Raw genomic sequence first — 17,581 nt, forward strand, 5'->3', positions numbered from 1 at the left:
GGAACAACTTCTTCTTCACACTTCGACGAAATAACAAATACTGAAATGTGAAGCCTGTTAGTGAACATGAAGTTGGTTACAAATGTACCCGATGCGATTTAACACACAATATATTTGTTGTAAATCAATAATTTATGAGCCTAATATTATTTAAATTTTCCCTTTTAAAGTTATCACTTGAATTGTTTTTTTATCATAAAATTGTCTAAATAAATATCCTTCAAGAGAGAAACTGAACGAATGAAACAGAATTCTAGCAGTTTTCTAATTGGGAGTTCCCTAAATGAAACCCAAAACCCACATCTGGTGCGGTCTTTTACTAGACGCGACAAAACAATCCCGAAGATTGAACGCTTTTTGATGACGGCCGAGACAAGAGGAGAAGAAAAAAACTCGTGTTTATGACCGATATTTTATGGGCACCTATGTAAAATATCGAATTTGCTTTTTCGCAGAGCAGAAGCTGAGCGTTGACAAAATGCGATTTTTAAAAATAAATCGTTGACGATCGGCTTTTGAAATGGCAGTAGTTCTCAGAAGTAGCGGTAGCAAAGAAAGAGTTTAATGTGGGATATATTTGCTTGTTTGTGACTCATTCCAGAGCCACTCAAATTATTCATTTTCATCTAAATTCATTCATTAGCTTTATAACAAAGGAAACTATATTTTCAAAGAGTATCAATTATATACAGATCTTTAATTAACGAGCAACATATATATTATATTTATATAACTAATTAGCGCAAAACTAATAATTTACTTGATAAAATCAAACTACGAAATACAACAAGCCTCTATATAAGGCTGAACCCCATACAGAGTGAATTACGCCACTATATAAAATAATATAAATACCATTTCGTTTTCTGTGAATTACGACCATCCCTGCATTTTTGTATCGTTTTTGTCTGTTTTTATAGTTGTTTCTGAATATAGTTTGATAAGTTCTCGAGATCTCGAAAGATCTACTAGCCACAACAAGAATTTACTAAGGTAAGCAGTTCTAATTTACCAGTAATTATTTGTTTATGTTAAGACAGATTTTGACTTCGAACAGAAATATTTGCATAGTGAAGAACCTGATCTACCCTGCACACAAGCAGTTACATCAGCACATTGACTCAGTTGTTTTAATTGCGTGTATAATGCGTGTATAAATTTGACAGCTGTCGGATCATTAGTTTGTGAATTATAGCATTTTGAGTGAAGCAACTATTGTTATTGGAAAAAATGGATAAAAAGGAATTTCGTGTGTTGATAAAATATTGATTTTTAAAGGGAAAGAATACAGTTGAAGCAAAAACTTGGCTTCATGCCGAGTTGCTGGACCCTGCCCCAGGAAAATCAACCATCCAGGATTGGTATGCTAAGTTTAGACGTGGAGCATCGAAGATGGTGAATGTAGTGGACGCCCGAAAGAGGTGGTCGTTACAGACGAAAACATGAAAAAAATCCACAAAATGATTTTAAATGACCGTAAATTGAAACTGAATGAAATAGCAGACACTCTCAAGATATCAACTGAACATGTACATCATATCATTCACGAATATTTGGATATGAGAAAGCTCTGTGAAATATGGCTGCATCATTCCACTCCGAAGTCCAATCGACAGTTATCCGAGTGGACTGCACACGATGAACCCGCTCCAAAGCGTGGGAAATCGCAACAGTCGGATGGCAAGGTTATGGCGTCTGTATTTTGGGATGCGTATGGAATAATTTTCATTGATTACCTTGAAAAAAGAAGAACCAGCAACAGCCACTATTACATAGCGTTATTGGACCATTTGAAGGACGAAATCGCCGGAAAACGGCCGTATTTGAAGAAAAAGAAAGTGCTGCTTCACCAAGACAATGCACCGTATCAAAAATTCATAAATTGGGCTTCGAATTGCTTCCTGTTCTCAGATCTCAAAAGAATGCTCGCTGGGAAGAAATTTTCGTCGAATGGAGAGATGATCGCCGAAACTAAGTTCTAATTTGAAGCATAGGACAAATCTTAATAAAAAATGGTATCGAAAACTTGGAGGGTCGCTATAGTCAGTGTATCACCCTTGAAGGGAATTATGTTGAATAAAAAAATCATTTTACGAAAAACATGTTCTTTACTATGGTAGGCCGGGGACTTTTCAATTGACCTGTTAGTTCGATTAAACCACTTGATTCAAAATTTCTTGTGTGGGATATCGACAAATAATTATGTAAGAGTTGTTTGACGTTATATTTTATTAAGGGGCCGCTTATCACCTATACGGTTTAGAATTCACAATTAAACTCAAACTAAAAATGATCTCACTAATACTAATACTAAAAATAACTTTGATATTTTGGGCTATAGTCTTCTGTCAGTCAGTTTACATATAAGACTACACATGAGACTTCACTTCACATGACTGGTTATCATTTTGGTGCTATTTTTAATTTTAAAAGAGAAAAAAACATTATTTGACGTAGAAAGAATAGATTTTTAGGTAATAGTAAATATAGTAGTAGTCATTAAACCTATTTTTCCTTTTAGATTCAAGGAATATATATTTTTCATGTTCAGGTATACGCTTTATGACAAAATATTCAAAATTTTTATAGCGATATCACAGCGATGTTTAAAATCAGTGTGTAAATTGAATTATTATAACATCTCCGGAGCTCATATTTGTCATTGTAGTTAATAAAACTGAACTTATACTAAAACAAAACCTATTCTCACCAAATTATTAATTGGTTAAACCTGATCTTAATCACAAAATGGTATAAATTAACAAACAATTATCGTTCGAAAGCCATTTAAAGTTCGCACCACCAAATCGGTAGAGAACTAAACCGAATGTTGCGGTTTTGTGCACGTTATTCATCGATTATTTTCGTTTAAATAACACGACCACCAATTATTGATTGTTGTTTGGTATTCAATATATTTATATAATTTGCTCTGTCCTAATAAATAACAATATTTAAGTAATTCACGTCATATTCATATAAAATTAATAAAACTTTTAAGGTGCTATTTTAAATACTTACCAAACTGTGAACATAACATAATGTTCAACGCTGCGTTAATTGTCAGTTTTAGTTTCCGTTAGTTGGAATTTATATAGCTGTATTTCAAAAGATTTGAGCATTTTATACTTTTATGTTATTTCATTTACTTTCGATAATTTCTCCAAAAATGTACAACTTATTTTGTTTAAAATTGAGAATAAAATACATTTTTATGTAATACCATACCACCATAATTTGGCTATATTTTCATCATTATATGATGGACTTTAGTACAATGTGTATAATTCATGGATTTGATTTCAATAAAATTAATGTAAGTTATAATATAGGAAGTAAAAATGTGTTATTCCATGATATTTGTACGTTTATAACAATGATTCACTTCATCTGTAAAAGAACAATTGCTCTGACAATTCGAGTCTAAAAGCAGTAAGGTGACACACAAAATTGCTAACCCATACCACCACAAAACCCTACCACCATGTTAAAACCATGAATTACTTATCATTCGCTGAGTATATTTTCTATTTTAAATACTTGCATTCACCTTAGGACCTAATAGTTAACTCATATTTATCGCAGTTCTAGTTGATTTTCTACCACCTGGTTGATTTAAATTACAATAAAAGTCCACATAACGAAATAGTGGAATACTTTTGTTTAGATGCAGGTTAAAGGTACAAATGGAAAAACATGTTAAAATAAAAATGATACTATCAAAGTAACAATGCTCCTCGATATATTTAAATGTGGCAGCTAATAAAGACCTCTAGATGGGAATGGTTAAAAACTAAGGCAAATTCTACTAAACCTTAATGTTAATTTACGTTTTAGACAATAAAACTCCTAAAGAGAATTAACTTTTTCGAAATAATCTGATTAATGTTGAGTGAACTATTTTTAAATTAATTGATTGAAGTATATAATAAATCGTCATTACTGTTATTCATATACATATAAAAAACTTTAATGAATACTTAACGAAATAGCTTCTTAAAATAAAATAAACTTTCGGCGAAACAACTCATTACAGGGGAACAAAAGTAGCAAGAACTTGAGCAAACTTACCGCTATAAATGTTATTTTCGACTTCTATCATATCGTCAGACGACTGAATCTCCAGTATTATTATTTATTTTATCAAAATTTCAAAGGCTTTATTTAAATTAGGCCCCTATTAACTTAAAATATATCTTCGGAGCATGAATAAATGTCAACAGGGGTAAAACTTCATTAAATTAAGTCAAGTTTGCGCATAATGTATTTTGAGATTATTAATCAATTTTTTTTCGCTCTGTTGTGGCGGTTTCAAGGAAATTTAATGAGATTCTCACAGCCCAAGCTCCTTTATTTTAATAAAGTTGCGCATATTTAAATTTGTATAAATTTTAATAACGATGTTACTTAACATTATTTGAATATGATTAAGGGTAGTAAAAAGCAATGATATGATCGTTACATCAAATTACATTTGAAACTGAGCTGTATATATTAAACAATGGAATTTCAACCAAAAGATTACAACTTAATAACTATTATTACTTCACATTGCATTATACAATTTCTGTGACGAATAGCTAAGATGATGCAAAAAATCAATACGCAAATTGTTTTTCAATATTATAGAGAAGATAAGAAATACATTAATTTGTGTTGTGCTTGTTTTATTTTTACTTTTATAATATAGCCAAGGTGTAGCCATTTTTTGAAAGTTAATTGATTTAATAATTTTTAATCAGATGCAATAACATGCAGTCCTTTTGTTATCACACTTATTGTTCATTTTTACTATACAAATATCACTAGCAGTTGCATCATGTTATAATGTCATACTTTGTTAAAAAGACCGAGAAAAGGTTAGAAAGTATACATCTATATGGGTTTTAAAAATTCATTGATAAACAAGACTTTAAATCCAAAAATAGGGCATGAAAAGAATGAGCTAACAGACTGGTCATTTAAAGGTAATATGTTTACTAGTAATATTATCTTTATTACCTTAACATTGCCAATTTAATAAATTTCAATTTAATTTATAAGTAATTTAATTAATTTTTTTAAAACTATTTTTCAAGAAAACCCAGTCCAGGTATGCAAAAGATGTATTTTTTGAAAGAAATAAAACTATATTGGCAGCTCTAAAATGTTTATGAAATATTAACATACATTAAACTCATTTTTAGAAAGGCCTTCGTAGTTCAAAATTGGTGACTATAGATCAACGTTAAACATACTATTGATACTAATACTACTATGGTTATTATAGAAAACCATGATAGACACTGAATACAATAACCACCAGTCTTTAGCATTATATCTAAGAATACATGTTTTAAAACATAAATATAATGTAATATATTAAAGATTTAAATAAGGGAAAGATCTATAAAGCTAATATTAATTTTAAATAAAGTAAAATATTTCATGAGTTAACTGAGAGAGAAAACGATAGTAAAAAAAAATATTGAACCGACTTCATAAAATAAATAAAGAAATCACTAAAAATTAAAATATAATCAAACTTAGTAATAAATTATTATAATGAATTTATAATAATCGTAATAACTAAATAAAAAAAAGCTATTTAGCCTATCTACTACACGTATTTTATATTCTACTATATACACACAATTAGCTTAATACCTACCTAAACCTATTTATCTATTTACAATATTATTTTACTACTACCAATTGATCACTTTGAAGTCGAGCAACAAATTAGATTTGTTTTGTTCGTAATATAATTTTTTTGTATATGTCACAAAATTATATTATTATTGTTGTTTGTTTCATTACATCAGTTCAGCAATAATATTACACCCAAATATAGGATTATATTAGATAAAAAAATATGTGAAAACTTTGCCTGGTTTCCATCGATTTTTCCCCCTTCCCCCTAAAAGATCCTGACTTGGTTCCGACGGGACCACTTCGGAAGTAGGGTGCACTTCCATAAAATTTGTTCGCATAAAAAAAGAATTTTGAAAATCGGTCCATATTTGACGGAGAAACATTAAAAAAATATAAAGTCGAACATAACACCTTTTTTGAAGTCGGTTAAATATACAGAAATTTTTTCAAATTGCATAATCATAACAAAAATTATGAACTGTCTAGACCTCACGCAAGTTTACAGTTTTATTCTTCTATTTATAGTAAGAATTATAAATGAATGATACGACGCAGAGGCAATTAAGAGCTGTCCTCGACATCTTATTTATTGCAGAAGTAGCAATCATTCATGAAAACAAGTAAAAAAATTACTTCATACATTATAGATACCATAATTCCTCTTAACGGGTGAACAAAACAATAAAAACACAGATAACAAAATGTTAATAGTGCAAATTATTAAGCATAATGAGATAATCTAACTTTGCTGGTTAATTAATTGTATCTGAATGACCATAAAACCGTATTGTTTTTAAATATTGAGCATTTCGTTTTTATTTCAAATAAAAGAAAAATCAAAATTACCTGCAACTGGCGACAGTTTGCGCATGACACACCAGCGTGATTTCCACTAGAAAAAAAGGTAGAAGGTTATATTCAGAGAAAAAAATAAATTACCTTGCAGAAATGCGGGTTAGAATAACGATGCTGACGAAGTGGCGTTACGTCACACCTGAGATATAATTCTTTTACCAAACTGCTAACATAACATAATGTTCGACGCTACGTTAACCGTCAGTTTTAGATTCCGTTAGTTGGAATTTATATAGCTATATTTCAAAAGATTTGAGCATTTTATAGTTTTATGTCATTTACTTTCGATAATTTCTCCAAAAAATGTACAATTTATTTTGTTTAAAATTCAGAATAAAATACATTTTTATGTAATATCATTCCACCATAATTTAACTATATTTTCATCATTATGTGATGGATGTTAGTACCAGAAATTGAGTACATATCTTTGACACTACAATGTGTATAATTCATGGATTTGATTTCAATACAATTAATGTAAGTTAAAATGTGTTTTTATTCCGTAATATTTGTAAGTTTATAACAATGATTCACTTCATCTGTAGAAGAATAATTGCCCTAAAAATTCGAGTCCAAAAGCAGTGAGGTAATACATAAAATTGCTAACCCATACCACCACTGTTATATCCATCAATTACTTATCATTGGCTGGCCAATGTATTTGTTCCTACTTTTAATATATCAAACATACAGTTATTACTTAGTCTTTTCTTAGATAACCAAAATTATTATTTATTTATACGTTTCAGTTCTTATGACTTAGTAATTTTAATTAGGAATTAAAACTATTATTACTTAAAAAATTAGGACAGTACAATATACTTTTTGGTTGGCTTGTAGTTGACTATTTTAATATAAATAAATAGAAAAAATGCTTTTGTTTATGTCTAATTCAAGATTGGGTCATTATTATAATAACAAGAAAATAAAAACAGTAAAGATGTATATTGTCAATTATGAAATATTATGACATTGTAGTGTAATGTTTTGCATTATGGCATTGTATGGTGTTTTAGTTTATATCAAATTGCCTATTAATTTCACTAGAAATATTTTGCCTCTAATTAACATGTTACTAAAAAATAGACAATTCAGAATTAGTTGACGGAGTATATTTAATAATTAAACTAAAAATACATTGAGAATATATGCAAGTTCGGACGCATATTGTTTTATCTATACGGGTTGTGTGTAGTTTATGTTGGTAACGCATCTATAAGCAAGTGGTATAAGTGAGTTTGCTATTCACTGATTATTGCTTCATCGAAATAAAACTTTCTATATTGTAGTGGTAAATATGTTGAGTTTCATGTTAAAATTCATTAAGAAAATTCGCCGAGAATTATACCTATTTTATTCAAGCACCCTGCAGAACAAGCAGCATCCCCTATTAGAAATAAAGACTGATTTGGACACTTCAAAACAATTTCATGTTGATGACCAAAGATAAATTAGAATTAGTTTGTGAATGTTCAGTTAACCGTATCAAAATATTTGAAATTAATACGTATTTATTGTTTTGATTATTCAAAGGTAAGCTTCATTACAAAAAAGTATTTTTTTCCAAAAATGATATAGGTACAATGCCTCTAAGCTTAAAAAATCATAAGGTAACATATAGTCGATATATAGGCTAACAATATTTACTAATTAACATGTACAGGTACTGAAATAATTCTCAACCCTTGTCAGTCAGTATTTAATTTTCGTAGATTTTTTTTTTGATCTGGCCTAAAACCAGGCGGTGGAATGCATGACGCATGCTTGGTCGCGGGGACTTGACCTGGAGTGACAAGTTGGACCGTGTTATGTGAGACTGCTTCTGGGCTTACCAATACACTAAACCGAAACCGCCTCACGGTTGACCCCTGTGGCTCGCTACAGCTACTGCATTAAATTTGGGGATATGGCCGCCGCTGATCGGGCAGCCGTTACTGGGCACGAGGACCCAGCGATTCCATTGATTCGCGAACCTGAGTTAACACACAACTCGATACTGTATGGGGGCAAGAGTTATGACTGTAACTGTTTCACCCTGGGGGGGGGGGGGGGGTTAGGAGCCTAGCGGTAACGCGGTGCTAAGCTCCCAGTATTTCGACCAGCTCGCGAACAAGCGCGTTTTCAGAAGAACTTGAGCTGTGTTGTTGTTTGTGGAATGATTGAGATATGAAGTGCTTGATTGCTGGAGTGTCAGTTTCCCTATGAATTTGATTATTTCTGCCAAACCATGGAGCGTTTAATATTCTCCTGAGGAGCTTATTTTGGAAAACTTGAAGCCGTTTGACCTGGTTGGCTGTAACAAACTTGAAGTAGACATTAGATCCGTGGAGATCAATTTTCGTAGAATTATACATTCACATAATACATTGCTTAAATTCCAAGGGCATTAAAAGCACATAATTCTTATAAAAATATATTCGAATTTAAAACTGAAAACAGAAACACGTTTTTAATAGTCAGCTATTTACAATTTTATTCGACACAAACTGTTGATATAATACGTTTTTCCCAGTATGTTAGATACAAAATTGATGTAATTCACTTTAGCGAAGAGAATGAGAAAAGAAAACGTTAAACGTCATGTAAGTTAGGCACAAGGATGAATAATAACGTTTTTAATTAACAGAAACTGATAAGGAAATGGTATACCATGATAAAAAATTTTACTATTTTACCTAAGCAAGTCAATTTTAAAATAAGAAACATTTAATTATATTTCCATACATATGTAAGTGTCCAATTAAAGATCACATAAAATGAATATAGCAGCTGGAATATTTTAATAAATAACCCTAAGCGTTGTAAATATTCAGATAACCAATTAAGCAGAATTAATTAAGTAATAACAAAGATCTAAGATTATTTAAGTTCAGGAAAATTTGTATTCTAGCCTAAAAAATCGTATATTTTATAACATATCATTGGGAATATTGAAACGTTCACTGTTATATATAAAACTTATGTTAGAAACTTGTTTTGATAACATAGTGAATGAAAATATAAACGAAAAAGGGTGTATCCTTCAGTTAATTTCGTCAGAGTAGCAGGAATAATATTCGTTGATATATCAGTACCTCGTAGGACAAATAGTGAATTTATTTGTTTTAATTGGACAGACGCAAACCCAACATTATTAACTGAAAACTAATGCAATCAAATATAAAGGAGGTATTAAGTGTAATAAGTTTTAGGTATTCATTTAGTATTAATACCTCAACTAACAAAACTGCATTATAAGATTTTGTTGGGAAGAGTGGGTTATTCTACAATGAATTGAGGCAAAATACAATTTCAATATCAATTGAAAATTATATAAATTTTCAAATATAAACATCCATAGTCAATGAATGGTGAATATCAATTAATAATAAAAGTATACAATACACAATTAATTCAAAGAAATGTATTCATTTTTACAGTGAGTTCCTTAGCCGTTAGCTTCATTGAAATTTGCAACGGAGGATGTGAATTGGAATTGTAGCGACCTTGAGGCATGTCGAATTCACATCGTGGAATAACGGTCCACACAATACCCAGAAATATAATCCCAGATGTTGAACACGGGCGGAGTGCCAGCAGCGCCAACTAGAACCCGATAACGAATAGTTGGCGAATAACGAATAACCTCCATTCACCGAGCATTCATTCATTTACCCTAAAGAATTATGACCAGTGAAATAAATTATGTAGATTAGATGGAATAAAATGGGTTAAAGATTCAGATCATGGAAGGTTCAATAATAGATATACAAAATCACCTTCTAAACGTTATTCTTCTTATACATTAGCTATAGTCAGTACAATCTTAATTTACAAATTAATTTATTGCTACTCTTTTGTTGAATTTGCATCAATGCATAATCAAGGCGAGTGCGGCATAAATACACTAGTATTTATTGCCCAAAGCTTTTCAACTTGAGGATGACAATATTAAGAGCTTGAATTCCAGCCGAAGTGTCAATTTTCAAATTGGCATAGCCACCATAGATCCCAAATTTAAATACAATTGAAAATCTAAATTTGTTCTGGTTTATTATCTTTCAATCAATAATTTTTTAATTTTCAACTGTAATTCTTTCATTAATATAGAGGCATGTAGAACTAATTAGTAGCTTCTGGTTAAAATAAACAAAATTTTTGAAAAACAATTACTATTTTCTTCACACCAATGATTCTATGCACTTTTGTTGACACACAATGTCAAACTAATAATAAAAATGTATATTATCTGAAAGTTTCTCATTTATGACCAATACGGTATGTCGTAATTGTTAAGTTTTCACTTAACAATTACAATTAGCATATCTATACAGCACAATTTTGATAAAGACACCGTCGCACAAAACAATGTGATACGCTTTAATGTTATTCAAGCAACATACTGATATTTTAAATGAAAATACTGCAAAAATACTGGTTGTTAGGCGCGAAAATTGACCTTAGCTCGCAGTTATCAGGCATCCATTTAAATTGTTTAACTTATGACCCCTTTACGTAAGCAAACGGTTTTTATTGTGTTGTCGATTAATTCTGTTAATATTTAATAATTTTCTATTACGTATTATGTGTTTATAAGGGTTAGAAATAGCAATAATCCAATGGAGCTCTATGAATATGTTGAACGAAAATAGGAAAGAACAACATACGAATGAATGACCATATTTCAGTATTTCGTCTCGAACCGGAGAAAACTAGAATGTAGAAATTATAGAATATGAATCAATAAAATTGTAGGAATTTATATTATTTAATATCGTCAATAATTATCTCTCTAACGGAAATTATAGGCAAAAGAGGGCATCCATTATCTCGTTCTTTTTCGAAATATTTTATTAGAGCCGCAATCAATTTTTGACCCTGACTATCTATTGTTTTCGGCATTTTCAAATGAAATGATATCATATATTAGGGAGCCATTTAAAATTTATCAAAATAATCAAAGCGCTAAAATAACGTTTGTCCATTTTTAATCTGTAGTAATAATAACTAATATTTTGAATAATTTTGCGTACGTCTGATAACCGGCCAACGTCCGTTTGTCAGACGTATACAATTTTTTTAATGCAATAGCGTTAGGTGGTTTTAACTATAAATTATTGTGGCTGTATAATTAACTGTAGTTTATATATATATACTATAATGTTAAAATAACTTATATTTGATAACATTTTTGTTCAATTATTTTATTTAGATTAGAATTTTCTTGTATATCAAAGCCAAATTGAGCTAAAACTGCGGCAATATTGCAATGCTTCGACGTCACAGATATCCATGCCGCATTACTAAAAATAACTTTGAATAGACTATGGCCTATAAGTTTATTATCAATAATGTCCAAAGCAAACGCTATAATGAAGTATGGCATACTGATTTGCAGGTTATATTAAATAAACTTCTTCCTCATTCTCCCTTTCAGTTACTAAAATTATCTCTCAGATAGACCATAGATTTTATCATAAAACAAGACAACGAACACAATGAATTACATCTAATATATGCAGGAGTTCCAAAAGGCAGTGTACTAGGTGGTATCACCTATATACAGCGATCTGCTGCCCATAAAAAGCATTGCAACATATACAGATGAAACGGTAGTATTAGAATGAGACAAAGATTCAATAATAGCATCAAAGAAACTCCAAACACGCCTTGATAAAATACAAGTGCGGCTGAACACATGACGAATCAAAGCAAACGAAACAAAATCTTTCCATGTAAGTTTCACTCTTCGTAGAAGAATATGCTCACTAATGAACATTAATAATTGTCAAATCCCTCAGTCAAATGATGCTAAATATTTTACGACTAACTAGGAAGAAGCACATACAAAACAAAAGGAACTTGGAATTATATCCAATGGCTCATCGAACGTAAATCCAAGTTATCAAGTTAACAAGGTAGTTCATTATACAGTGTTGCCCGCCATTGTGCTCTGTACTGTATCTCTAATGAAGTGATACAACGCGATATCCCTGTAGAATCTAGAATCCTCTAGAATATATCGAAATATTGTTAGTGTATCCCATTAGTTAGTGCACACTGGAAGTACTATAAACTTTAGAGTAAGGTTTAGAATACGATATTTTGTACAGGAAATCATTTAATGGAGTTATATTCTACATGTCATGAATATATTAATGGAAAGAACTGGAGTTCAAACATTCCCGTTTCTTTAATTTATTTAAATTTGTTATTTTTAAAAAGTGTATTCGAAGGTGTTATTACAGTAAATTTGATAAATAATAATTGCACAATACAAAATAAATATGAATTCATATATATATTATTATATAATTTCTATATTTGAAGATCGTATATCCTTGTAATTCTTTTGCAAAATAAAAAAGTCATGAATAATTCATTCCAAAGAACATGGAAAAATATACCCATAACCGCCAAAAAATATATCATTCCGTACCGTAATATTAACCTTATGTTAATGCACTTCATGAGAATATTTGGTTTTTATCTTTTAGATCTGTTAATAAAGCGCAGTATTTTATAGCCGAAAGTATTATAATACATACCATGTATATCGAAAAATACAACCAGAGATATGTAAAACAATTAATTAACTAAGGTCACTTACCCGAACTAACATTAAATTAAATTTAGAATATAACGTTAGTTTTACAGTCTGTAAAAACTTGACTGGTTGACAACAACCAAATAAAATAATTTGTGTTTTCTCAGCTTGAACACTCCAAATAAATTGAAAAAGACATGCCGCAATATTATAAGACCGGATATTTAAAACATCTGCACAAGATCGGAAATAATCTCCAATTATTATGTTTAGATTCTACTTAAAAGTTAAAAGCAATACGTACAAGATTCAATCAGCAGCAGATGATACATAAACAAAAACAAATCATTAAAGTTTTTTTCTTGTTACGAGTAGTTTAGCTTTAAAACATTATCGGTTGTAAGGATTATTAAAAAACATGGCTTAAAAGCATTCGACTGTCCAGGAAACAGTATGAAGATTATTTTTAAAAGATTTTGAAACTCGGTGATCTATATTTAAGATCGGTTCTATTGTGGTTTTTGTACGGTTTTGTAACAGGTTGCCTATTTTCTATTGTAATTAGAGTAGCTTAGTTTTTTTTTCTAGTGAAAGTGATACGGTTGTTTTTATAGTATTTTTGACTCACAAAAAAACTAAAAATATATTGGGATATGTGAAATATTTTTAAATTAATGATTCTAAAAATGTTATTAATTGTGCTAATACTATACTAATAATGTTAGCATCTTTTTAATAGCAGCATTTAATTGTTTTTCAATAAGTTCGCACAATAATTATAAGTGCAGCATAAATTTATGTGCATCGTAGGTGTTGCATTAATCAAGAATCGCATTCAGTTGAATTTAAATTCGAAAAACACATTCAAGAGTTGCTTTAAATAGTATCAAATATCCAACGTACTAGCCACATCCAATTCACAGCATCTAAATATATGATGTCATGATGTGGTAATGTTGCAGCATCAACTTTATTTTGAGTTTTGGTTTACAACATTAACCGGTTTATAGCATCTAATTGTTGTCCCTGATAAGTACCAATCCAAACTTAATTTTACAGGCTAATCCGGTTACATGTTCAAACGTATCAGACAGCATCCTATATATTTTTAAGTACGATAAAATGATTCCTTCTCATTCAGATGCTGTCCGGGTTTAAAACGAATTTTACAATTTTACACTATAATTCACAATTAACAATTAATTTTATTGGACTTTAGCTTCCATACAAGTTATTATCTAGAAATTATGGATGGAGATCAAATGTAGTTTTTTTGTAATCTTTTGGGGCAAATGTAAAAATTCCTAAAAACTCTGTTTATAGGATAAATATGTATCAAAATAGCAAACTTGTCCAACAACGCTAAAAGGCACCAAAGTTGGAGTTCGTCCAACGTTCAGCTTATTCGCTAAATTCAGCTCCTGTAGCAGAAACGATTTTAATAAAATAGAAAGGTAATAGTATTTATCATTAAGGAGTATTTTGCAGGCCTTCTTAATAATTACTTCAATTATAAGATCCATAAATTATAAGGATCCTTGGAATAAGTATATTGAATAGAAAAAAACAGTTGATTTAGTATATAAAGACTTAACCACAATTTCTTTTGAATGTCAAAAATTCTTTATTCACTTTTTTGCACTGGAATATCTTCTTGGTCGATATCAGTATCCTAACTTGCTTTGTGGCGGCTTTTTAAATTTTGCCTTTTGCATGGATAATTGTTCGATAATTAGCAAATGTCATCGTATCAAATGTCAAACACAAAACATCACTATAAAAATTCATTGATTCTACTTAATTTCTCTAAACTGACTATCAGATATGTAATCAATCAAAAATGTATACAAAAATCACAATATTTATAAAAAAATCTACCAACTTACATTAAATGGAAATAGATTGCAAAGCCAAAATAATTATATAAAAGCTAGTAAAGAAATATTTACTTATTTATCTCAAGAAAAAAACTTTTTATATTGAGGGGAACGAGATCTTTTGTCGGCATCACATGAAATTTACAAGCGCTTACATTAAACAGATCGGAAACGTGATTAGAAAATAAATACCAACTTCATCTTTATTATAAATGCATGGAGTCCGTGTTTTATTGTCCCTTGTCGTCGACCGTTAATCGTTCATTATCGTGTATTGCATTCCAAACTCCAATAAATTGTAATATCAATAAAGTGGATGAAACAAAGATAGATGCATTTCAGTGCATTTCATGGTTTAATAAATATCATCTTTATTTAGGCAAATATCGTAAAGCATAATACCTTCCTTAATTTACTTTTAATAATGAATTAACGCAAAAAGATCTAATAAAGCGTATCATTGTTATAAAATGTACTTAAGTAATAGTAATGATGATAGCATTTGACAATAACAAAAGCCCCTTTAACATCTCATTGTGTCAAACTCAAACAAACCTTAGACAACTATTAATAATGTCCTTGCACTGGGTTTGAATCACAATCTAGACGCCGATTATATTAAATCGCCTATTAATCGAGTACGAAATCTAACAGGGAATATATTATAGTCCACATATGTGTTTTACCAACTTCACAGGTTTCACAGTTCACACTTGGAACTCAAATCACGGTCAAATCATGCCATGGAATGGTACCGTGGTATTAATAACATATGATAATAAGTGTAAAACCCAAGATACTGACATGATTAAAATCCATGTGTGTTGTTTATCATCATTCTGTAGTACTTAACATTGACAGCTATGGCCAATAAACTGATAAAAAGTACAGACAACAGATAATGACCAACTCTTTGTGGATTTACTACCATCATCTCTTATAGTTATGCTTGTTAACATAGCTCATCGAAAAAATGCGCGTAGTTGCTGAAAGATGATTTTTCAGCCAAAATTGGATGCATTACTTCTTAGCCAATGCACGTCATCAAAATGTATGACATCAGCACTTTAAAATGTTGCCGCATTAACTTACAATATTGGTTTACAACGTTTGCCGGCGTGTAAACTCTAACTATTATCACTAATGTTTTGAAGAATTTTGTAGACCTTTGACGACAGAACTGACTTGTACCAACACAAATCGAATTTAACAGGCTGATTCGGTTACATGTTCCGACGCATGGGAGCATTCTGTCTTTTTAATAAGACTAATTAAGACTAATGTGAGAAAGAGAAAGAAGAAAAATCCGCTCCAAGTTTAAAGGGAATATTACATTTTTAGAAAGTTGGATGTTTTATTGGAAGGAATAATCTCGTGTTAAATTCACATCATGTTATAATTAAAAAAGTTAATTAATCTTTATATCCACGTTTTATTTGGATATATAACCTAGAATAACTTCTAATTGAATATTGAAAGTTTCTTTTCATTATATCATTGCCATTCAATTATCGATGCGAAAAAGAGGAACTAAATCGCAATTAATTTAGATTTGTTTCATGTTCAATACTTCCTATGGCTAAATAGACGTGACCTTGAAGGACCAGCTTGCTAACTCAGTTATTGACCTTTTTTGTTAGCATTCATAAATTTTTTTTCGTCAGTGCGCGCGTTTCTATTGCTATATCCGTTTTCAGTCAAGTCGAAACACATTTTTTGACCGTTATTAGAACGTTTCACTTGATATGCCAACTATGGTGTTTTTTTTTTTCGTTCTCAGACATGGTTGAGACTTTATCGCTAAATATACCACACCTCTGTGACGCGATGCGAAGAAATAAAGGTTAGTAGTTTTTGAACAATCAAAATAGAAATGTTGTCACTTGTTTCATTCTTTGAAAAATGTGAGGCAAGGGAATACCTTATTGATTCCCTGGTATAAAATTTATATTAATGTTGATTTTCTTAGTATAAACAAATACATAATATATATATATATATATATATATATATATATATATATATACTACTCAACCAAAATGGTTAACCTCACAGGTAGATATATCTCCACGTAGAGCAATATATGAACTACAAATGGTAGAACTGCAAACTAAAAAATATTTAAAGCATAAAATATGTCTATGTCAATCATGCATTACGACAAAAAAGATATAAACTTAATTATATCACTTGAAGGATACAACAATTCCTCAAGCAGACTCGGCAAAATAGCTACGCATTAATTTCGATGGTAGATTAAATGGGAAGCATCACATTAGACAAAACTGAGCGGATGAAACTCAAAATTAAAAAACAATACTGATTAACAGAAAAATCAAAGAGAGTTATCACTCTTATGACTTTTGTTGTGCAAATATAGAGTTACGCGTGATGTCAATGCTGCCAAAAAAAACTAACGAAGAACTGCACGATGACCTCGAAATGAAATGGATCCAACAAAAGTTAACCAAGATTTCGCTATAAAACATGAAGAAGGTTTATTATACAGCGATATGGAAGTAAAGGAACTACTAAACAACGGCAGGAAATCAGAAGATTGTAGGGATGTAAACCACACTTATATAAAGTATATAGGTATCACTATTAAGCTATTACTGTTAGAAATATTAACAGATGTATTTATCGCACACATCTTGCTTGTGAAATAAATTTTAATTAAAAATAT

General features: G+C 30.3%; 1 protein-coding gene across 2 annotated transcripts in view; it reads right to left on the bottom strand.

Moving 5' to 3' along the window:
• Positions 1-17,581, bottom strand: part of LOC143197179 (uncharacterized) — a 467,772-nt gene that overhangs the window by 427,794 nt on the left and 22,397 nt on the right. For both annotated transcript variants that reach the window (XM_076405426.1, XM_076405415.1), the window contains exon 2: positions 6,481-6,526. In XM_076405426.1, the coding sequence (XP_076261541.1) occupies positions 6,481-6,526 (46 nt within the window). The remainder of the gene's footprint in view (positions 1-6,480; positions 6,527-17,581) is intronic.

This window comes from Rhynchophorus ferrugineus, unplaced genomic scaffold (assembly GCF_030347505.1).
Source record: "Rhynchophorus ferrugineus isolate W39M unplaced genomic scaffold, kcgeb_rfMv2 rfM1, whole genome shotgun sequence".
Lineage (NCBI taxonomy): Eukaryota > Metazoa > Arthropoda > Insecta > Coleoptera > Curculionidae > Rhynchophorus > Rhynchophorus ferrugineus.